The sequence below is a fragment of the Strix aluco genome, chromosome 1 (genome assembly GCF_031877795.1).
Source record: "Strix aluco isolate bStrAlu1 chromosome 1, bStrAlu1.hap1, whole genome shotgun sequence".
Classification (NCBI taxonomy): Eukaryota; Metazoa; Chordata; class Aves; order Strigiformes; family Strigidae; genus Strix; species Strix aluco.
In genome coordinates, this window is record NC_133931.1 from 131,292,511 (window position 1) to 131,317,506 (window position 24,996).

General features: G+C 42.5%; 1 protein-coding gene across 9 annotated transcripts in view; it reads left to right on the plus strand.

Annotated features, from left to right (window-relative positions):
• DYNC1I1 (dynein cytoplasmic 1 intermediate chain 1) overlaps positions 1-24,996 on the plus strand; it is a 200,426-nt gene that overhangs the window by 120,036 nt on the left and 55,394 nt on the right. For all 9 annotated transcript variants that reach the window (XM_074836069.1, XM_074836109.1, XM_074836099.1 and 6 more), the window contains one exon: positions 1,106-1,231. In XM_074836069.1, the coding sequence (XP_074692170.1) occupies positions 1,106-1,231 (126 nt within the window). The remainder of the gene's footprint in view (positions 1-1,105; positions 1,232-24,996) is intronic.

The following is a 24,996-nucleotide window of genomic DNA, read 5'->3' on the forward strand; positions in this document are numbered from 1 at the left end:
ATGCAAAAAGTGACAACGATCATTGAGAAATTTTGAGGAAAAGCATTCCTAGTTTACAAGAAGAGGGTGTGGATCCTTCAGAGCTTGGGCTGCTGGCTCATTGGTCAGCAGAAGCCACGTGCTTTCCTCTGAACATGCCATAAGGCCAACTGCCTTACTTTGACCATTTAGAGGTAAGGACAGAAGCCACCAGAGGTGCCTAGTGTCAAACATGTGAGAGTGGAGAGCTGGCTGCTATGGTATAGGCAGAAAGTAATTGATGTTTTATGGCAAATTGTTACTTCTCGTGGTGTTTTGAAGTGATACAAGGTCATCAGCAGAATGTGAAAATCTCATTTTTCATATATGTTTGTATATATATATTAAAAAACAGAGCAAATACGTATGTGTGTGTTGCATATCTACTTCTATACAACAGCAGATAATGGGTGTACAAGAAAATATGGACCTGATTTTAGAGTGCTCATTGCATCAATCTTACTGAGTCAGTGGAATTTGAGGTCACCCTGTACTTTACAAGATGACGTCAGCATCTTGCAAAATTGAGCTTCTGTGAAGAAAATGTTTTGTTTGCTATTTGAATCATCAAGAAGAGCTTTCAAGTGAATAGGAAGAGCGCATAATGAAATAAGAAAGAATAGTTTTCAGGGACGCTGAAAAAAATGAATTTCAGAATAAAAGCAAGTCAACGCTATGGTCATAGTGTTTTTATTACCAAAATCAATTAAGACGACAGTTTGTCCCTGAAGAAATGGTTAAGCAGATACATTAGAATTACTCAAACTTTCAGAGTTTTCCTCGCTTTGTATTCCCTTTATAAATATCCTGCTAGTTGTCTTTTCTGAGCATTAGCTGCAGAAAATAACACTGCCCTTGTGGTATCTGGGAATAACTGATAGAGAGCAAGGAGCAGGGGCTTTAAGGATGTCAGGGACGAGGAAAATATAAAACCAAAATGAAGCTGAATACTATAATTGGTCTAGTGTGTATTATAATTAAAACCAGATATTGCACATTTAGTGTGAGATTATTTCTGTCTCATCTGATTTTGCATAGGTTCATCATCATCCATCTTACTTCATTTGCTTTTGCTTTTTCTTTCTAGTACCCTGAGTTGATGGTTGCATCTTACAACAATAATGAAGATGCTCCACATGAGCCTGATGGGGTAGCCTTGGTATGGAACATGAAGTTCAAGAAAACCACACCGGAATATGTTTTCCATTGTCAGGTAAGACTGAGGAAGCCATTAATTTCATGCTAGACAGAACAGAGTTTACTACATGGTGCATCTGCCCACTGTTTATATGAAGAGGCTGAGGTTAAAAATAGGCATTTTTGGAAGAAGTACAAGCGGCAGTCCAGTGTTTTTAGAAGGCAACCAGACTTCTCAAACAATACTGAAAGCCTGTCAGGGCTGCGTGTCGTTCTTTGTCTATTTAAAACAGTCCCTAGGAGATTTAGTTTATAAAGCCCTTGCACTTATGAAGTAACTGTGGTGTACCACTTCCTCATCGAGGCAGCAACATATGCTTTCCCACCCACGTTAGCTTCCTCGCATCCTCTGCACTCCAAGCTGCCTACTCGTGCCTTGGTTCTGCTCAATATCATGTTTTGCCTTGAAAATTGGGAAGTACACTTTGCATTTCTGGGCATGCGTCTTACTTACAGCTTGATAAAAACAGTCTCGATTACAAGGACTACTCCAGCAATTCCTGTTTGACTTCCCTTTAGGTTAGCAAACCAGTGTTTCACTTCACACAGTGCTGCTTTATGATCATACTATTTTAGAAATTTATGGACAATTCAAAAATTGTTGGGTGTTTTATTTCTATAGGTCTGTTTACTCCTCTTTTGCCACTGTTTTTGTGTGTGAAATGGCACAGCCACATCTTGACAGAAATGTTCTGTTCATAGGCTCTATCTCCATCAAACTGTCCAAACTGTGGAACAGGGCTTGGGCCAAATTTCCAACCTCTTCATTAATATCCTTCTGTGGTAATTAAATACAGGACAGTGGTATTCAAAAAGCCATATGGAAAAGTTTCAGCAAGTAAAACTGAACAATCAGAGATTAGTAAAATGCAGATTATTCTGTGGTAGAAATTGCTTCTCTTGGAAGGATATGTATTACCTGGCTAATTGTGTAAGCTAAGTGTCATTTTACATTCAAGGACCAAACATCTTTTTGAACTAAGTTTATGTTTGGACTTGGGTACATTATCAGATGTAACATAGTGGGAGGGAGTTGCTGGAATTGAAGTTACTGCTTCAACCCGATTAAGTAACCTTTAATTCTGGGCATGTTTTTCTAATTTGCTATACTGAAAAACAACTTCACAAGGAGTCTAGGCCTGCACAGCAAATATGCCATACAGATTTATATACATGTATATGTATGTGTGTGTGTGTGTATTACCTTTGAAATGAGAACTTGTATTCTTCTGGATATCGTATTCAGCAGACTGATATGTTCTTTCAGACTGCTTAAGATCTTAGCTCAGATCCCATGTTCACATTCTTCTAGGATGTACATGCAGCTTAATGTTTTAAACAAAATATTCAAGAGAAGAGATTGCCCATTGCATTTTCAGGAAGAATAATCCTTAAACCAGATTGATTTTGCAAGATAATAACCAGATTCAGGGTAGCCCTTCTTGAGTATACAAAGGGAACATTGACTACAGACATAACAATGTGCTATGTTATTTAAAAATTCTATCTAGTTTTAAAAGTACGTACACTTAAACAGGGGAGGTATGACTCACTAAACTGAAAGCATTGAGACAGGCTATACTCTCCATTAGAAAAACACATATAGGACAAAGTGGTGACCAGAGATTTGGCCTGGGAGAACTTCTGTCTAATTCTCCCATTAAGCTGGATGTCCCCCTTTTTAGAACTGGAACATTAAAACCTGTGAATTCAGAGACACATGTGTCTCTGTGCTTTCACATGCATCCTGGATTCATCATCCTTCAATTAAATTAAATCAGTTCTTCTGTCCAGAAGAAATATTTATTTTCTTTGTCAAACTGTCCACAGATAATTAGCATTATGTGTCCATGATGAGTTGGAACCATGTTTGAACCACCATTATGGGGCTTCTGATGTGTGGAATCTCTTCTGCATCTCAGATCAGATGGGGATACCCACATGAAATTAAATGGGGAAGCAGAAAGCAGGAGATTTGGTCTCTTGAACACAGGTTCTGTTCTAACTGACTCAGATGGAAAATAAGAAAAAAAATTATCTTAGCTCAGAGTCTGGAATTCAGTTCTGTAGATGATCATGTTATTCTGTTAGTTAGTGGAAACCAACTGTATTATTAGTCAGCCCCATATCATTTATATTACCATTTTGCAAGAGAAATATGCCCTTATTCAGTCCTGATTCAGTCATTTCTCTAGGCCTTCTGTAAGACAGGCCCAATTTTTCTTCTGCAATGTATGACATTATAACAGTCCAGCCCAGCAGCAAGAGATGAACACACACCTTATCATTACAGCTAGGTTGCCCAGATATGACAAACACAGGTACTTTGAGTGTGTTTTCCCAATAGACCTCTATTTTCCTTTCCAAAGACTTTCTATAAAAATGTGGTCTTAATAAATACTGTATGGTGCTGACTAATACACCTTTTGTGTTTCAATTTTTGGGCTCACAGAGCAAGATATAAGCAAGTAGAAACTCATTTCAGATGTGAGTGTTGAGGAGCTCATGCAAGCCGCTTCTGAGAAGCCGAATCAATAAATAGGTTTATGAAGCTATTTCTGAGGAACTTCTAAGAAATTCTGCCTCAGGAGTTCTGATAATGTCAATAGAAGTAGATATGTCAAGCATCTCTGGACAGCTAAAGACCTGTCTGAACTTCAAAAAGTAGAACTTTAGATACCTCTTGTACACATCTGGTACGTTCTTGAAGCTAGGAACCGTGAAGTTTTTCTGTCTTTCCTGGTGTATTATATAGATTTAAGTAAGATGATTACCAAGGAATTTCTTAATTTTCTTTGCCTCTTTCTATGACATTTTCTAATCTTACATAGGATCATCGAAACTGTCATAATCAGAACAACAGGCTTTCCCCGTGCCTTTGCTGAAAGTTGCCAGAACCCAGGGTCTTCAACTAAAGTTGTCTATCAGCCACGGCAGACAATGATGCAAAGATATACCAGCGATGATGTTTTTTCCTAACTCCAATCAGCAAAACATTTGATTTCAGTCCTCAAATGTGAGGGATGATGTATTCTGTAAATGTTTATCTTAGCTGCTGTCACTAATGATCTTACTGTTACGAAATTCGTGCCCAAGTTAAAGTCATATTAGGTTGTTGGCTCGTTAATACAGGGTAGGTGGTAGTAAAGTTCATAGCTCTACTATATGTTGTGTTACAAATACTGGGTTCAGTTTTAGTTAATATGCATTAAGGGAGAAATTACTGTCAACCAAGTGGACTTGTTTACTCATTAAATCGTGTGAACTGCCATGTGATCTATCAAATCCTTTCTGAACAAAACAGTCCTATTGGCTTCTACTCTCTCCTCCTGTGGAATATTTCTTCTACTTATTTTTGCCTTTCTTCGGGTTTTTGTATTTCTACTTTACCCATGGTGCTGACAGTATTTCAGCTGTGACTCCCACAGATTTTTTCCTCTATAGCTCATCATACATCTCTTTACCACAAGGTTAGAAATGCAAAAACAAGGGAGAGTGAGGGATCTGGCAATTCGTCCATTTGTTTTCTTATGCAAGCAAAAAAAGTCTTAGAAGCAAAATCAAAGTGGAAGGGTGATATCATTTGCCAAAGGAATGAATGCTCAATGCTTTCCTTAGGTAGTGAGGAATAAAGTGAGCATGCCGTTAATACTGCAGAGTGCAGAATGGGAATGTCCTTGTAGGGAAGAGTCAGGGATGTCCTCTTCCCCCACACTGGAGCATCATAAACTCTTAGTGTAATCCAGTGAATTCCAAAGGCAAAACTCAAGCCTTTCAGAAGTACTTTATGAGGCCCTGCAGATGAGTCATCCCTGGTTAGGTTGGTTTGGCAGTATCCAGAGAGGGAATGAATTCCAGCAAAGACATGGAAATCACATTGACTCTCTCTCGGTTTGGTGGGAGAATTTTAAGCAGTGGTTCACACTGCTTCTCTCAGCTACTGGTGGTCTGTGTTTAGGTGGGGGTGACAAAAATGAAAATAGTATGGCACGGTTATTGATGATATGACTCAACATGAGCTCAATCCTCTATCGATTTATGCAATGCATGGGACTGGACTTGTATGTGAACATTCCTATACTGTTGGTTGATAGAGTAGCGTCAATGATATTTCTCAGTCTTACTCTCTTTCTTAGAAAGCACGTATATGTCCATAATGTGTTTTTTCACTGAACAAACAAATAAAAATCTGCATTACCCATTAATTATGAGGATTATTTGTAATGCAGTGCCCATTGTTTATGTACAACTGGTCATCTCTGCCCATGATGTTGTTTCTGTTTCCTAGTGGACTGATCTAAGCTTTCTAAGCCAAAGTGATCTGAAGCAGTATCTGAAACCAACATATGTGGTTGAGTGAGGCAGATGAGAACTCAGACTGTCTTTGCCCTAAAGTGGCTAGTTGAAGTATGAGCTATTATACCCTTCCTTTCAGCAGGGCCTGTTAACATGGGTACAGCACTGCTCTTACACCAGATCTCATATACAGACATGGAAGATACCAGGGAAATAAATAATCAGTGGGTCTAGTGGACTTCAGGATATTGCAAACCATTTCCTTTCTTCTGGAACTGAAGAGGGATTATTAAAGTTGATTGAGGTATCTGGACCTCAGCTTCAAACATCCATCACTTCAAGAGAGGAGGGGTGGGCGAAGACAGCTAAAGATATTAGTTTCATGCAAATAGACCAAATTGAATGTTACTTTCTGATTTGGAGGACTCTGCATTGTGTTTGGAAAGTTTGAGGAATTCTGCTTTCCTACACCCAGTCTAATGATAGCAGCAACAAGAAAAAAATACTACATTGCCTGCATTGTGATTTATTATAGATTATTTCCTGATCTATTAATTTCCTCTTTCTCAGCTGTGTCCTTTCCAAATGTCTCAAAAGGGCAGTGAGAAGTACAAATCAGACACTTAGAAGTAACTCCATTCAGCATATTTTTAAGGAAGTAGCACATGTGAAGTAGCTTTTATTTGAGGAAGCAGTAACCATTTAAGAGTTCTTTCAAGGAGTCAGATCAACTTTTAGCATAATCACAAAAAGATTTCAGCAGTATATCACTTTTAATAGCTGCAGCTATTTATGTCCTTTTCCTAAAATGCCATGCAGTCAGATTTACTTGGTTGGTTCCATCTCTTTACTAAACTGTCAGTTTTTTGTGGTATATGGAACTTGTGTTTTCTATTTTAATTTCAAGAAAAGCTGTCCATGCTTGGAAAATATTGGTGGATTGGGTACAGAAATCAGCCACTCAGCCACACCACAAAATGTTTCATTCTCCCCTATCTTTTTTGTAGTGGCTTCTATACACTGTCATTAAGTTATGTGTTTGACCACTCTTCATTGCTTATCCTGGTGTGGTCTTTCCCTTTTCAACTGAATGGATGGAGTCAGAAATGCATATCTTAGAATTAGATGCACTGAGGTAAGTGAAGGGCTATATTTAGTGGCTGATATTGGCCAGAGTTGCCTTTTTTTTTCCTGATTTGGTTCCTTTGTTGTTGTCTGCTCTTTCAAAATCAACATAAATTCCTTCAGATGTGCTTTTTGCTCCAGCAGCCTGTCTTCTAAAGGTGCTGAGCGCCTAAATCCATGTGACTTGTGTGTGGAGCAGGCTGAGGTAACAGCATGAATGACTAATATCCTCCTTTTTCTCTTATCCTTGAGTTTCCTGCTCTGTGGAAGCCAGACCAGAGCTCAGTCCCTCCAGAACTTTAAAAGAAGAACAGTATTACAACAAGTTTAATTGTCAATAAAGTATGCTTGGAATACTTTAAAAATTAAATATATTTTCTCTGATAATTATATTGGTGCTTTTCCACAAAGGCTTCCTCACCTTGTTGCTGCTATCCAAGTTTCAAGTAAGGATTCAGCTCTTGAACCATGAAAGAAATTACAGACCCTAAAATCCCTCCAAGCTTCCCAGAATTTCCTCAGTAAAATCAGTCCTAAGAACCAGCAGCATGTCCAGTCCCAGAGCTGACTTGTCTAGTTCCTCAGTTTCTAGTGAGAGGAGCTGTGGGCATCTGTGGTCAGTTTTTAAAGTGCTGCAAATCTCAGAGAAGACACATGTCTCTGAGCTGATTGCAAATTTTAAAAAAAAACCCTCTTGCCTTTGAAAAGGCTTTTTCATTAAAAAGTGTCCAGTTGTTAAAATAGAACTGGTCTACAGAGGAGTGAGTTTGACAAATAATCACTGAAACTTGGTGCGTAATTGAAGAATGAGAGGCAATGGAAGGAGAGAGGTTCAGACTGCATGAAAGGAAAAGGCTTTTCCCCATGAAGACAGTCAAGCATTGAAGCAGGTTATCCAGACAGGTCACGCAGCCTCCATCATTGCCTTTTCAAGATGGGCTGGATGAAGCCCTGAACAACCTCATCTAATCTCACAGCTGGCCCTGCTTTGAACAGAAAGTTGGATTAGGGATCTCCTGAGATCTTTTCCAACCTGAATTGTCCTGTGATCCTATGATCCTGGACGTGAATCAGAATCTGCCTGTTTTTGTAGCAGTTTGGTAAGTGGACCTTTGAATGTCTGCCTTTGAAGATACGGGGGCAGCTCTCATACTGGGAATGCTCCAGTACCCAGGGACCCAAATTTGCTGCAGAATTTCTGTAACACACACCAAAATGTTTTAAAATTAATCAGGTAGGGCCTTTACATAGATACAGATGTTGTTTTGTTTTCATTTCTATTTCATTTCCTGCTATGCATCGTTGGTAGGATGATCTTTGTGGAGGTGCATAGAGCTCTTCAGTGCCTGTTCTCCAGGACACTTTGTTGCTATTACATTTGTGACTACATGGTCATTTGGACACTGTAATAATTCATGCAGATGCACAGGCGTGCCATTTTGGATGAAAATTTTGGGGAATTTCTAACTATGCTACTGGGGGAGGAGAATAGTTTCAGCTACGGCTTGTGATAGAAAGACATATTCATTCTGCTCTTATTTTAAAATTTTTTTCCTCTGTCCCGTTGTATGTGTCCATGCTGGAACATAGAAATGCAGAGTACAGTTTGTGCTGTGTGAGGATTTCAGTAATTAAGAGCCCATGTCTTGTCTCTTAGGCTTTTGTTTTAGGTTCTTACTCCTGTTCTCAGCTGCTACCAGCTGTCTTTTTTTGCTCCTCATATGGGAGTCTACACCACTTCTAGCCTTTGGTGATTAAAAATAACTACAATTTGGCCTAAGGTTAGTGCTCCAATACTTGTGGAGAGATTGTGTGTGAGTCAGTAGAAGTTACACCCACACATCCAAAGGCTGAATGTAGTATTTGGAAAATGGTTTTCGGTATCTTAGGTGAGAGGAGACACCTGCATGTAGCAGATTTATAGAGGGGGCCAAAGAGGACCAAATCTACAAGAGGCAGAGTCGGTTGTCTCCCTGATACTACTGAACTCAGAGGCATCAGTGGGGGAGAACAGAAAAGGCACTGAAAATGTGGAAAGGTATATTCTGTCTTTGGTGCTACAGTGTCTTATCCAGTCCTGAGATCTCCAGTATCCCCAAGTCCTGCTTTATTGCTGAAATGCCACAGCTGTTAATATGGCATCTGCTAGCATCTGCAGCTCAAGAAAAAGTATGCCGTGTTTTCCACAAAGCCTTGCAGCCCTAGAATCTCTTAAAACTGGTTTTATTTACACACAAAATCAAATCATGATATTTTTCATAGCAAGAGTGAGAGAAGAAAACCTTCTTCCAGGCAAGGTCTGAGAGAAACTAAACATTGTTATTTAGACTAAAGAGATGTCAGTTGGATTCACAGAGTTGTATGCCTTCCCTTGGGTTTACCTGTATCTTTCCTAACCCTTAACAAAGGTGATTTTTCCATGATGACTTGGATCTATTGCTATCTTGTGCAGAGCCCTGAAGAGCAACACACCAATCAAAACCAATGTGTACATTATAACAGCGTAATTGTATGCCATATCCCATCAGTCTGTGAAATGACTGCTAATACAAAAGGTGGGTACAGTTTCCCTGTTAGTAATTAACATTCTGAATTACTAGAGGACTGTGTTTATACATACAAAGTCTGCTAGGAACAGAACGCTCCTTTGCTTAGAGCAGTGCTTAACATGGATCATCTTCCTCATTTGAAACTGAGATTTCAATTATGAATAAAAGAATTAGGAAGTGACAAATTTGATTGTCTTGGATAGAAATTTTAGGCGGTTCCTGCTTCTAAGCCTTTTTTGGAGGGGGTAGAGCATCATATGCTTAAATGATATGCTGTCACTACTAGCAATAGCACTGTACTTTTTGTAGGTATTAAAATAGTGATTTGCAATGAATCTGTACTTAAAGATACTGTTTCTTTTCTTAAAGTTCATGTATTCTTCCTTTCAGACAAAATATAAAAAATATGTTGGCCACTCAGTACGTCAGGCATTCTTTTTTTTTAAAGTTTGTTTCACTGATAACTTGCATTGTGCCTTTCTGAATTACTGGCATCTAATATGCAATATGCAAATAATGCAATTTGGAGAAAACCTAGCCTTTGAATTTGCAGAGTTAGACATGCAGTATTTTTAAACTTTAGCTAGCTAAGGCAAAAAAAAAAAAAAGATGTCGGTCAAAAACTATATTTCATAAGAGAAAATTATAGTGATATTGATGGTTTGCCAAAACCTCAAGCAGTGACAAAATCCACAGAGTGTCCTGAAAGAGATGCCTTTGCAAAACCATTCCTTTGCAGATGGCTTAGATTATTGATACTTATAAACGCATGACATTATTCATTCAACTCAGAATTTTGAAAAACTCTGTTGATAAAAAATGCAAATTTATCACACTACCCCAAAATCACAGAGAAAAAAATCATCAAATCCTGCAATTGTTCCTGAGGGTGTTTTACAGGTTAGTATTCTTGATTTGGTTACATTTCAACATGACCTAGTGTAAAATACTTTAAGAAAATGGGAGGAAGGAAGGGAAAAAAGAACATAACTTTCCTTTGTTGATGTGAACATTACATTTTAAAGTTTGTCTTGTATATCTGAAACTCCCAGTGCTAAAAGAGTTTTAGGTGAATAAGAAATGTGGGATCAGATGTGAAATCAATAAGTCACTGGGATTCTTCCACAGAATTTTCTTCCATAAAGGATATAAAATACCATGCAATTCCCTAGCTGCACTGCAAATGATGGATAAACAGCCATAGGCATGACTTTTCTGTCTGGGTTATGTAAATGTTCTCAGTGCAAGCTACTTGCAATGGAGAGTACATTTGGCCCAAATTCGAGAAAATTATTTCACCTCATGATTTTTGTCTCTGTGGGAGCTCTATATGAGGAGTGAAGCCTCTTTCTGTGTTACCTGGCACAAAATATAAACCAGTTACTCTTCTAAAGTGCTGTGAAAGCCCCCAGAAACCAAGCAATCCATTATTACAGCCTGGGATACAATTGTCCTCTGCCTTAGGTTTAAAATCAACAGTTTTCCGCCCTCTGCCCCCATGGCTGATGACTGACAAGTACTTCCCTGAAAAGAACTTTTGTATCTGGGCAACACAGATTTAATGATGATTAACGGTCCTTGCTTCCCACAAAGGGAAAGGAAGCACATGCTGACTAGCTGAGATACTGATATTATCATTAGAAGACATTTCCCATGGGGCAGAGAGTCTTCTGGAAAGCAGCAAAAAGGGGAGTCTCTATCAGCCCCCTCAGAGACTGCCCAGTAATTCTTATTGTATGAGTACTACTATGCATAATGGTATCATATTTGCTGTTACTATAATGGTGATTATAAAAAGTGAGCCTTTGTTAGTAATAAATACCCACATGAAGTAATTTTTAGTGTTTTGAGAAAATATCACAATCCATTATATCACCATAATAACAGAATACAAATTATGACAAATACCATAGATTTAACTTTCACGAAGTAGATCTATATGGTGACATTTTATTAAAACACGATTGCCTTTATCATGAAAAGTATCAGAGAAGAAAAGCTAAAGCTCATTTATTCTGGCATGAGATGATCCTATTGGCATCACAGAGATGTGATGGGATGGCTCCTATGACTGGAGTGTTGGAATGGAAGGATACAGGCTCTTTAGGAAGGACAGACAGGGGAGATGAGGAGGGGGTGTTGCCCTCTATGTCAGTGACCAGCTGGAGTGCATGGAGCTCTGCCTGGGGATGGATGAGGAGCCGACCGAGAGCTTATGGGGCAGGATTAAAAGGAGGACAGGGACAGGAGACATTGCAGTGGGGGTCTGCCACAGGCCACCCAACCAGGAAGACCGAGGAGATGAGGCCCTCGGTAGACACATTCACAAGCCCTGGTCCTCATGGGGCCTTCAACCACCTTGATATCTGTTGGAGGGACAACACAGCAGGGCATAAGCAAGCCAGGAGGTTCCTGGAATGTGTTGATAACTTCCTCTCCAAGTGATAGAGGAGCCAACAAGGAGAGGTGCTATGCTGGACCTTGTTCTCACCAACAAGGAGGTGCTGGTGAGAAATGTGAAGCTCAAGGGCAGCCTTGGCTGCAGTGAGCATGAAATGGTGGAGTTCAAGATCCTTAGGGCAGCGAGGAGCTCACACAGTAAACTCGCTGCCCTGGACTTCAGGAGAGCAGACTTTGGCCTCTTCAGGGATCTGCTTGGTAGAGTACCATGGGATAACACCCTGGAGGGGAGAGGGGCCCATGAAAGCTGGTTAATATTCCAGGATCACCTCCTCCAAGCTCAGGACTGATGCATCCAAACAAAGACGAAGTCAGGCAAAAATGTCAGGAGGCCTGCATGGATGAACAAGGAGCTCCTGGACAAACTCAAACATAAAAAGGAAGCCTACAGAGGGTGGAAGAAAGGACAGATAGCGTAGGAGGAATACAGAGAAATTGTCTGAGCATCCAGGTATCGGGTTAGGACGGCCAAAGCCCTGATAGAGTTAAATCTGGCCAGGGATGTCGAGGGTAACAAGAAAAGCTTCTATAGGTACATTGGTGATAAAAGGAAGACTAGGGAAAATGTGGGCCTCTCCAGAAGGAAATGAGAGACCTGGTTACCCAGGACATAGAGGAGGCTGAGGTACTCAATGACTTTTTTGCCTCAGTCTTCACTGGCAAGTGCTCCAGCTGCACAGCCCAAGTCGCAGAAGGCAAAGACGGGGACTGGGAGAATGAAGAACAGCCCACCATAGGAGAAGATCAGGTTCAAGACTATCTAAGGAACCTGAAAGGGCAGAAGTCCATGGGACCTGATGAGAGTCATCTGGGGGTCCTGAGGGAACTGGCAGATGAAGTGGCTAAGCCACTGTCCATCATATTTGAAAAGTCGTGGCAGTATGTTGAAGTTCCTGCCCATTTTTAAAAATGAAAAAAAGGAAGACCTGGGGAACTACAGGCCAGTCAGTCTCACCTCTGTGCCCAGCAAGATCATGGAGCAGTTCCTCCTGGAAACTATGGTAGGGCACATGGAAGATAAGGAGGTGATTGGTGACAGCCAACATGGCTTCACTAAGGGCAAATCATGCCTGACAAATTTGGTGATCTTCTGTGATGGCGTTACAGCATTGGTGGATAAGGAAGGAGCAGCTGACATCATCTACCTGGACTTGTGCAAAGCTTTTGACACTGTCCTGCACAACAACCTGATCTCTAAATTGGAAAGACATGGATGCGATGGATGGAGCACTCGGTGGATAAGGAATTGCCTGAACAGTTGCACTCAAAAGAGTTGCGGTCAGTGGCTCCATGTCCCCGTGGAGAGCAGTGACAAGTGGTGTTCCTCAGGGGTCTGTATTGGGACTGGTGCTGTTTAACATCTTTGTTGGTGACATGGACAGTGGGATCAAGTGCACCCTCAGCAAGTTTACCAACAACACCAACCTGTGTGGTGCAGTCGACACGCTGGAGGGAAGGGATGTGCCATCCAGAGGGACCTGGACAGGCTGGAGAGGTGGGCCTGTGCAAACCTCATGAAGTTCAACAAGGCCAAGTGCAAGGTCCTGTGCGTGGATCGAGGCAATCCCAAGCAAAAATACAGGATGAGCAATGAGTGGATTGAGAGCAGCACTGTAGAGAAGCACTTAGGGGTGTTGGTTAATGAGAAGCTCAACATGAGCCAGCAATGTGTGCTCGCAACCCAGAAAGCCAACCTGGGCCACATTAAGAGAAGTGTAACCAGCAGGTCAAGGGAAGTGATTCTCCTGCCTCTACTCCACTCTCATGAGACCCCACCTGGAGTGCTGCGTCCAGCTCTGGGGACCCCACCATAAGAAGGACATGGACCTGCTCGAGCAGGTCCAGAGGAGGGGCACGAAGATGATCAGAGGGCTGGGGCACCTCCCTTATGAGGACAGGCTGAGAGAGTTGGGGTTGTTCAGCCTGGGGAAGAGAAGGCTCCAGGGAGACCTCATAGCAGCCTTGCAGTACTTAAAGGGGTCCTACAGGAAAGATGGGGAGGGACTCTTTATCAGGAAGTGTAATGATAGGATGACAGGTAATGGTTTTAAACTGAAAGAGGGTAGATTTAGATTAGATATAAGGAAGAAACTCTCTACTGGTGGTGAGACACTGGAACAGGTTGCTCAGAGAAGCTGTGGATGCCCCCTCCCTGGAAGTGTTCAAGGCCAGGTTGGACGGGGCTTTGAGCAACCTGGTCTAGTGGAAGGTGTCACTGCCCATGGCAGGGGGGTTGGAACGAGATGATCTTTAAGGTCCCTTCCAACCCAAACCATTCTATGATTCTGACTTTGTCTTGTTTGGGCACCTGCTTAACAGGATCCCTTGGGAGACGGTCCAGAAGGGTATAGGAGCCCAGGAAGGCTGGGCAGTCTTCAAGAAGGAAGTCTTAATGGCTCAGGAGCAGGCGGTCCCCAGGTGCTGTAAGAGAAGCCGGCGACAGAGAAGACCACCCTGGCTAAACAGGGAGCTTTGGCTGCAACTCAGGGAGAAAAGGAGAGTTTACCGCTTTTGGAAGAAGGGGCTAGGGACTCACAACGATTACAAAGATGCCGTGAGGCTATGCAGGGCAGAAGTCAGGAGGTCTAAAGCCCAGCTGGAAATTAATCTGGCTTCAGCAATCAAGGACAACAAGAAATATTTCTATAAGTACATGAGCAGCAAAAGAAAGACCAGGGAGAGCCTCCATCCCCTGCTAGATGCAGGAGAAAACATGGTAACAAGTGATGAGGAAAAGGCTGAGGTGCTTAATGCCTTCTTTGCCTCAGTCTTTAATAGCAAGCTGTATTGAGGGAATCCAGCCTCCTCAGCCAGAAGACAGAGACTGGGAGAATGACCCCCCCGCATTCCAGGAGGAGACAGTCAGTGACCTACTGCATCACATAGACACACACAAGTCTATGGGACCGGATGGGATACACCCGAGGGTGCTGAAGGAGCTGGCTGGGGTGCTCGCCAAGCTGCTTTCTATCATTTACCAGCAGTCCTGGCTGACCGGGGAGGTTCTGACAGATTGGAAATTGGCCAATGTGACGCCCATCTATAAGAAGGATGATCCGGGAAATTACAGGCCTGTCAGCTTGACTTCGGTACTGGGGAAGCTGCTGGAGCAGCTCATCCTGAGTACCATCATACAACACATGCGGGACAACCAGATGATCAGGCCCAGTCAGCAGGGGTTTATGAAAGGCAGGTCCTGCTTGACAAACCTTATCTCCTTCTATGACAGGGCGACCTGCTTATTGGATGAGGGAAAGGCTGTGGATGTTGTCTACCTTGACTTTAGTAAGGCCTTTGACACCATTTCCCACAGCATTCTCCTGGCAAAACGGGCTGCTCAAGGCTTGGATGGGCACACGCTTTGCTGGGTGAAAAACTGGCTGGATGGCCGGGCCCAAAGAGTTGTGGTGAACGGAGTTAAATCCAGTTGGAGGCCGGTCATGAGTGGTGTCCCCCAGGGCTCGGTTTTGGGGCCACTCCTGTTTAACATCTTTATTGATGATCTAGACGAGGGGATCGAGTGCACCCTCAGTAAGTTTGCAGATGACACCAAGTTGGGTGGGAGTGTTGATCTGTTCGAGGGTAGGGAGGCTCTGCAGAGAGACCTGGACAGGCTGGAGCGATGGGCTAAGGCCAACTGTAGGAGTTTCAATAAGGCCAAATGCCGGGTGCTGCACTTGGGCCACAACAACCCCCAGCAGCGCTACAGGCTTGGGGAGGAGTGGCTGGAGAGCTGCCAGTCAGAGAGGGACCTGGGGGTGTTGACTGACAGCCGGCTGAACATGAGCCAGCAGTGTGCCCAGGTGGCCAAGAAGGCCAGTGGCATCCTGGCTTGCATCAGAAATAGCAGTGGCCAGCAGGGACAGGGAAGTGATCTTACCCCTGTACTCGGCACTGGTGAGGGCGCACCTCGATTACTGTGTTCAGTTTTGGGCCCCTCACTACAAAAAGGACATTGAATTACTCGAGCATGTCCAGAGAAGGGCAACGAAGCTGGTGAAGGGTCTGGAGCACATGTCGTACGAGGAGCGGCTGAGGGAACTGGGGTTGTTTAGTCTGGAGAAGAGGAGGCTGAGGGGAGACCTCATGACCCTCTACAACGACCTGAAAAGAGGTTGCAGAGAACTGGGGATGAGTCTCTTTAACCAAGTAACAAGTGATAGGACAAGAGGTAATGGCCTCAAGTTGCGCCAGGGAAGGTTTAGACTAGATATTAGGAAGTATTTCTTAACAGAACAGGTTGTTAGGCGTTGGAATGGGCTGCCCAGGGAGGTGGTGGAGTCCCCATCCCTGAAGGTGTTTAAGAGTAGGGTTGACTTACCGCTGAGGGATATGGTGTAGTTGGGAACTGTTAATGTTGGGCTGATGGTTGGACTGGATGATCTTCAAGGTCTTTTCCAACCTAGACGATTCTGTGATTCTGTGATTCTATGGCAAGCAAATGTCCTACATGCAAGAAGCGATATGCTTTTAAAAACTTGTTATATTGGAGAGATCAGAGTGTTTTCATTATCTCTACTACAAAATATGCCAAGGTGCATTAGGATCTATGATTAATTCATTCTGACTGCTCTTATAACAATGTTTAGTATTTTTGTAGGGATGATAAATATTGATTCCATTTTAGTTCCATGTTGTTCATGAACATACACTGAATCCTCAGTTATTTCATGGGGAGAAGAACATGCCTAGCATTTGCTGTCTCATGTGTACATATGTAAATAAATAGACTAAGTCAAATTTGGACTGAGTTAACAATGAATAAGAGTTGTGCAGAACTGCTGTTTGCCATGAGTTGTCTGGGGATAAATCCATACCTCCTGGCAGTATAGTGCTGCATTATAAAATGTCCCATCACTGGTGAGAGTGGATGACCCAGGCAAGCTAGTTTTTGAGCAAGATGTGTCCTTTGTTACTCAAGGAGTCACCAAATGTAAGCTGGCATAACTATGCTGATATATTGCAACTAAGGTTTTGACCCTGAGACTGGAAAAACTCTTATCTCATTCCTTTCTCCTCTTCAAGACTACTAATGGAAAAAAAGAGCCGAAACCAAATAGCAGAACCTTGCAGGGGAGGAAAGTAGGATGTGAAATTTCAGGAAACTAAGGTTTGTTTGGAGAAAGGGGGATTAAAAATTGGGTCTACAGGGGGAAGTAGTAACCTATTCCTGTGTGGCCTTAGCTACTCCCTAATGCTCTGTGGGTGCAGAGCCAGGCTACTGATATCAGAATTTGTACAGTAATTTACTGTAGGAGACATGAACAGTGCAAAGGCAACTCATGTTCCTGCCCTCATTCTTAAATGCAGACTTGCCTGTGGTATCTTCTGTGTTTCCACTAGATAGCTGTTTATCTGTGCCTCTCAGTCTCCCAATCCTCATATCTATGTGCAACGTTTAATTAATTTTCAGTTATTTCCAATTATGTAGTGACACTACTTATAAATGATACATCAGTGAAAGTGATGGATTTGGGCAAATATAATAGCCTGTCAGTCTTCACTAGAAGCTACAATTAAATCAAAAAGATAAGAAAAGATTACTGTAATTATTTTGACAGTGAACTGATAGAAGTTCGCCCAAGTGACAGAGACTACAGAGTACAAAGTGCCAATTGCTTAGAAACAAGTAAATTAAGATATACTGTTGTCCCTTTGCTCCCAAGCCTTAACCTGGAATACCAAGTGATCTATCTCCAGGATCAGGCAGAGCTCCAGTCAGTCAAAGACTTGCAGGGTCTTTGTTAAGTAAAGAGAGGTCCAGTAAGTAGAGACTCATTCAGTTCTGGGCTCCGCATTGCAAGAGAGACTTGGACATACTGGAGCGAGTCCAGCAAAGGGCCTCTAAGATGATTTAGGGACCAGATCATCTGTCATACGAGGAGAGGCTGAGTGAGCTGGGACTGCTCAGCCTGGAGAAAAGAAGGCTCAGGGGGATCTTATCAATGTGTATAAATATCTGATGGGGGAGTGAAGAGGACAGAGCCAGGCTCTTCTTAGTGGCACCCAGTGACAGGACAAGAGGCAACAGGCACAAACTGAAATACAGGAAACTGCATTTAAATGTAAGAAAAAAACTCTTTTACTGTGAGGGTGACTGACACTGGCACGGGTTGCCCAAAGATGTCATGGGGTCTCTATCCATGGAGATGCTCAAAACCCAGCTACACAGTCATAAGCAATCTGCTCCAGCTGACCCTGCTCTGAGCAAGGACTAGACAATCTCTAAATGTGCCTTCCAACCCTGGCAATTCAGTGAGTCTGCCTCTGTCACTCATAGTCCTTTTCCCTTCCCTGTCTCTGAGGTTATGCAGAAGTCAGCTGGGTTGTGACTGTCTCTAATTCTACAGAGTCTTTCCGGGACCAGCTGAATGTCAAGGCGTCCTTTCTTCCTCCCTGAGGTCACTGGTTCTCAGAAGTCCTGAATCAAGAAATTGCCTGTTTAGGAATGCACTTACCAATTTGCTTGGCTGTGAGTAGGCTTTTGAGTCATTGAATTCATGGAGACCTTAGAATAATTACTACAGTAAGTTCATGGACTTCTGAGAAAAGATGGACAAGTATATGGATAAGTTCTATCCTCAGCTGGGGCTTTAAAGTGTTCTTGGTCTGATATGTTCGATCTTTTGACTGTGCCTGGCTTCTCATGGCCTGTGTGTTTATGTGGGTGTTTGGACTGAGTGCTACACTTGAGATTTATCTGCAAGTCTCTTATAAGCAGCTGTGACTACTATGCCCAACTTCACGGACTGAGTTGTATATAATTATTCTTGCAGCATCTGTACTGGCTTCTAATTCATCTGTGGCTTCATGTAGTTTGATTGATCAAATGCATGGTTTGGGGAACTGCTGCCATAGAAACCACCAAGCTCCCACCACAGCTCAAGAACAACTTGTGTTTCTATTCCTGTTCTCCAAGTCTGGAATTTGCTACCTCTGTGTGCTCTGTAAAGCCCAACTCTCATATTTCCAGAACTTGCCATCAAGTGATCATCTGTTGTGCTTTCTCTGTGAGAAGACTCCAGGACACCAAGATGCCAGGCAAGCCTAGCCCATACGTCACACTCTGGGGCATCTCTTCTGCTTTTGCATAATGTTTGGTGGGAACCAGCCTGGATGGGGACTCTCGAGCCTTGCTCCTGAGGCTAGGTCGTGGTTCCAGCAGAAGGCAGAATGCCTCGGGAAGAGGTGTGCAGCAACAAGAAGCTGAAGTCCTTAGACCAATGGCTGGGGCACTTTATGAGCATGGGGCTGAGCTGCCAAGACTATATCTGTGGTTTATATTAGGTAATATCACAGAATATGTGTAAGTAATTCAGGAAAAGTGACCAGAACTTCTGGACTAGTCCATCCCAGTCAGGTTCCCCAGGCATTTGCTAGATAGAAGTGGCTTCACCTTCATAGATGCTTTTTCTTGGAGTTGCCTAACTGCAAAGCTTAGAGAGGGCTTTGGTTTGTGTGATGTTTTGAGTAGGTGCTTCTCAAGATCTATATTTAATTTTGCAGTACTGAAAATACCATCTCCCCCCCATCCCCCCCCCCAAAAAAAACCCCAAACCTGTAGGAATGCAAAGAGATATGATGATTAATATATTGACCAAAACAGGCTAACATGAACTCTTCCTCTTTTTTTTTTTTACTATTGACTCTAATCTTGTTATCTCTGTTCTGCCATCCATGTGCATGTATAATAAAGCATGGAAATGTAAACAGTGCTTTAAGGCTATGAAGATAGAGATGGCTTTTGAAAACATGTCCTATACTAAATACTCTGCCTCTTTCAGGACCTTTTGGCACTGAATGCTGCAATCTCTTCCCTGCTTGCCAAAATGAGTGCTAAAGAAGAAAGATTAGGGAAGCATCAGTTTTCATTCTTTATTATATTATCAGCATGTATTTACAGTAGATTTAACATATACACAGCAGATCATGCACAGGGTATAGTTTTCAAGACTTAGTGCATAGCATTCGGGGTATTTGCTACAGCAATTGTTGGTGTCTTAGTTAAACTGCCCCTAAAATTCTGCAAAGACTGTGTCCTTAAGCAAATTTCTTTAGAGTCTGTAGGGAATAGAGAATTAAGTATTTCAATGGAGCTGAAAAGTTGAATGTAAAATCTTTTGTTTCTCTTTATTGTCTCTTCATGAATTACTGCAGACCATTCATTGTAGCTGATCTTACTCATTTTCTGAGCCGAGATGAAACCCAAACACAACTGAACTAACATGCAGATTGTATGACCACTTCTACAGGAGGGTGGTCACACTACAGCAAGATGGAGGTCATGGTTTGGTTAAGGTTCCTTATTTGGAGTAGATATCTGTGTTAAACAGCCCTTTAATATTAGAAGTCCAGTCCAATAAGCCCTTTCCTGGCAGGGGAGAAAAAAAAAAAAAAAAAATGGTGACAATTGCAACCTCATATTACTTACTGTTGGAAGAAAAACTGTATACATTTTCCATAGCAAACAGTGTCCAAGCTGAAAATAGAAGACTTGCATCTTGCCCTGAATTAGCAATGAATTGATTGTTGCTGAATCTGAATTTTGGCTGCTGGCAGACCAAAACTTTTAAGACATTAATTTTTGTTCCAATGATTTTTCATGTTCCAACTGAACATGAGCCGGCAGTGTGCCCAGGTGGCCAAGAAAGCCAACGGCATCCTGGCTTGTATTAGAAATAGTGTGACCAGCAGAAGTAGGGAGGTGATAGTCCCCCTGTACTCTGCACTGGTGAGGCCACACCTTGGGTATTGTGTCCAGTTTTGGGCACCTCAATACGAGAGAGATAACGAGGGGCTGGAGTGAGTGCAGAGGAGGGCAACGACACTGGTGAAGAGCCTGGAGAACAGATCCTATGAGGAGGATTGAAGGAGCTGGGACTGTTCAGTTTGAGGAAGAGAAGGCTGAGGGGAGACCTCATCACTCTCTACAACTACCTGAAAGGGCATTGTAGAGAGGTTGGTGCTGGTCTCTTCTCACAGGTGATTAGTGACAGAACAAGGGGGAACGGCTTTAAACTCCAACAGGGGAGGTTCAGACTGGACATTAGGAAAAAATTTTTCACAGAAAGAGTGGTCAGACAGTGGAAGGGGCTGCCCAGGGAGGTGGTGGAGTCACCATCCCTGGATGTGTTTAAGGGTCGTTTAGATGAGATGCTGAGGGATATGGTGTAGGGGAGAACTTTGTAGAGTAGGACTGATGGTTGGACTCGATGATCCCAAGGGTCTTTTCCAACCTGAATGATTCTATGATTCTATGATTTTGAGCTAGATTTACAAATGTGGTTAGGTGCCTTAAGATGGAAAGAAAGACAGGCAATGGGATTTGCCAGTGCACTTTGCAGCACCTAAATACCTTTGTCTCACCAACCAGCTGGTGCATGGATAGTTACCTTTTGTGTTTGAGATGCTTTTTAAAACAGAAGTCAAAGTGACTAAATGTAAATGTGTGCAGAACATTAAGAAGGTTTCATCACTAGAAAATTATTCAGGCCGCAATTCAACAATAAAATCTTCTTTTAAAATCTCTTGGAATTTCCCTCTGTATGAAAACAGCAATCACTAGTTAACAGAATCGAAAGTGTCAGTAGAAACACACCAGACAACGTCCCATGTAGGCGATGACTGATTTCTAAAGGATTTCTGGTAATTGATAGGGACATTCTGCTACCAGCCCTGTATTTTCAGAAAGCAACTGAACACTTCAGTTTAAGAACTGCTTCTTACCTAATGGCATTTCTGACCACTGCACCAAGTAAATTTTTCTTGTCATGTTACTATTTGGTCAGTTCTAGAGACCTTCACCAGACTGAGATGCCTTTGGAAGAACTGTATTACAAACCCATCAACAAAGCAGTCTGTCCCAGAGAACCTGCAGCTATAGTTATGGGTGGTGGCAGGCAGTGACACCATTACCCATGCCCTGAGCTGGCTGCAGGTACAGCAGCTCTGGTCCAGAAGCCTCTGGCTAATACTGTGCTGAAACTAGTGAGCCCTGCTGCATGCAAGCAGAGTGCCAGAGTGCCACGCTGAAGCTGACACCTACCATCTGCTCCAAATTCTGGTCAGCCTGTGGTATGAGCAGGGACGGCAGAAGGTCTCAGAGCTCCACACGCAGACCCATGCCCTAAAGCTCCAGGTCTGCAAGGGTAGTGCAGACGCACGTCACTTCAGGCTTGTGAATAATTTAATCAAAGCAATTAAAGAGTGCTCACGTATAACTGTTGTGGCATCATGACCTAAATAAAAGAGACAAACCAAGGAAGTGCTTGCTTCTCCAACATGCAGGCACATGGATGTTAAGGATCAGGCCCTGCAATTTGATAAGCAGCCAGGTCCTAATCAGAGAAAACAGACAAATTCGGGTACTTAGCATGTAAGCAGTTGGGTGGAAAGAAACCTTGATTTTGATGTGCTGTTGTTATGAAATTGCTCCTTATTTCTCCAGGCTTTAATTCTCTCATTGTCAGTCTAACAAAGAAGGTATGATATTCAGCAAAGACTGTATTCTTAAGCTTGCACATATGTCTAGTAGTTCAGGGTTACCAAATTGATTGGTTGTTGCAGTCATGGATAAAGGCAGGCAGGATCTCCCTGTATCGCATTTGAGAAGTATCATGTTTATCTGCTTTTACAATACAGCAAGCATTTTTGCTGCTTTTCTGAGTCATCACAGCACCACTGAATGAATAATATTAGCAAATGCACTTTCCAAAAGGACCGAAGTACAGATTCCCTTTTGGCAAGGCAGCTTGTGGACTTTCTTCTGATTATTTTATTCTTGTGGTTACACAGCCTGAACCTGCAGTTACAGAGATGAAAGTAGAAAGCTTCAGCATTCTACCCTGCTTAAAATGAAGGCATGAGGCTGGATGTTGCCTTTCTGCAGACTTGGGCAGAGCACTCTGATTCTGCTGCAATGCTCAGATGTCAGCACTGAGGTTAGATGTCAGTTACCTACCCTGTAAACTCAGCTAAGAAAGAGCTGCGTTTCCTGACATACTCTTTTCCTTCTTTTTAAGGACTTAGTACTTTTTCAATAAAAATAAATTTAATTTGTGGCTACATTTCAGCTCCATTGGTTTGATGGTATAAGTGGAGCAATACCAGCTTTGGATTTAGAGCAGTCGTGTGGCTGAGTCTCTCTGTGCAGCTTTCATGTGGTTGAGTGAGACATTCTTAGAATCCCCAAACATTTTTGAAGATCCTAAACTGGAGACATTCACAATTCTTCCCTCCCTTTCTACCATTAATCCTTCATGTTTTAACAAGCACTGAAGTTAATACAGCCTACACTCTTTCCTGTCACACTGGGCCCCCCTCCCTCCTTTCTTTCTCTTGAATAAAGCAATCTGTTCTTTCCAGTCCATACTCTTGTAAATCAAAGGGATAGATGTCGACACACACCATAACCAAGTATAAACTTCCTTTTTTTAATTAAACAGGATTCTGACATTTGGTTTGAAGAAGTGTTTGTTTGGTTTTATTTATTTTTTTAAATACGTGAAGGATGTCAACTGCTTTTATTTTATTTTTAGTAGAAGATGAATTTTGTATGGTACCACAAATAATCTCTAGCACAAAATCTTTCAGATGCTATTTCATAGTTGAATAGGAAAAGAGTTGGGGGGAAGCAATGCAGCAGTCTTGGTATTAAGCTTTTAGAATTAAGTCTTAACCTCTTTGGTAAAGGTTTCTGTACACATAAATCATGTTTTAGGTACATTTTCAAATTTCATTGGGAAAAACTTGTAATTGTTGCTATCCCCTCTGCTGTTGTTTATTAGTATTACTTATACTTAAATATTTATGTGAAACACAGAAATATCCAGATTCATAATAGTTGATACTAAAAATAAGCAAGACTCTTGGAAGGAACATAGTCTCTATTTAAGTGTACAAATTCAGGTATCTTGGTAGCCAGGGCAAAGTCACCCTAGAATTGCCTCTTTCAAGGTATCACGCACCTTCTTTTGTGGTTCAAAAAGGATGTAATAGGGCACTAAACCAGACAAACCAGTGTTCAGATCTGATACCGCTACTTCCCATGCTGATTCTCAGTCCTTGGTCTGGCAGGGAAAAAGGACTTTATTTAATAATTAAGTTGCTGTTTTGTTTCTAGATGGTGATTTTAATCTGTCTTTGTAGTTGAGGTATATCATCCGTATCTGTTCTGGGGCCACATATAAGTGGGTGTAGCAATGCAAGCATAGGGAGATGGTGTCCTGATTGCCTGGCCAGAAGAAGGTAGGGCAGCTCTCAGAGGGACTGGGAGTGCTTAGATTCTTTAAATGCTGTTCCTGATGAGCAGGAGTGAGAGCAAAAGTTTATGAGTAAATTGTACGTGTACTTTTGGCCTTTGTCTTTATTTATCCCTCAGGAGCACAAGCATAGGTGATCAGAGGTCCAGTCCCTATTCTTCAGTTCCTATGGATAAAGGACTATAAGTTTGGCACCTTTTCGTGGTTCTAGCTAAGCCGCAGTACCACAGCTTTGTCTCTCCGCTCCCAGTCCCTCTAAGCCAATTCCCTCAAGCATCGAAAAGGATCTGCCTGTTCATCTCAGCTGCAGTTAATTTTATTGCCCGCTGTTGTCTGTGTTAGGCTGACCTATAGTAGCATGCCACAAGCTTTTTCACATGTGTTTGCTCAGCTAGAAAATCTACCCAGGAGTTTCCTGAGTGCCTGCTGCAATATAACCTGGTATTTTGGAGTCTAGAAATGCCTGTGAACTCCTCAGATCGCTTCTTCCCACTGACAAAGTATTGTTTTGAGATCCATCTGGTGTCAAGTGTAGGCATATGGCCCCAGTATGGCAGCGCTGCCTACGGGGGTGGTTTCCTGCAGAAGAGGTCTCGCTGAATGCAGTAGTCGTTGCCTATTGAAAGTCATTATTGTTTAGCACCCAGGTCTTTGTGAACTTGTTCAACTGGTGGCTGGGCAGAGTGCCATCCGAATCTACGGACATGAGCACAGACAGCTGAGTCTCTAGGGCCTTACACACATCAGATGTGGGTACTGAGGTCAGGCTTCTCAGTAAGGAGAATCCAAATGACTGTCTGTCCTGACCATGTGTATCTGTGGTTGAAGGGATACGCCATCATTAATCCGAATCTGGGCCAGATTAAGCTTCTAAAATAAAAACCAGCTCTGCCAGCCACTTGAAGAGGGCTCAGGGCCTGTTTGAGTTGAGTGCATCAGCAGGGAGGGAGGGAGGAGGCAGAGGCGGTTGAGCAAAGTCACCACCCCCCCGGCCCTGTAGTGCTTCTCTTCGTGTGGGCTGAGGAGACCTGACAGCTGCCGAAACAGGGGGCTGGGGTGGGCTGCCTTCATCCCTTCGACTGCAGGCCTCT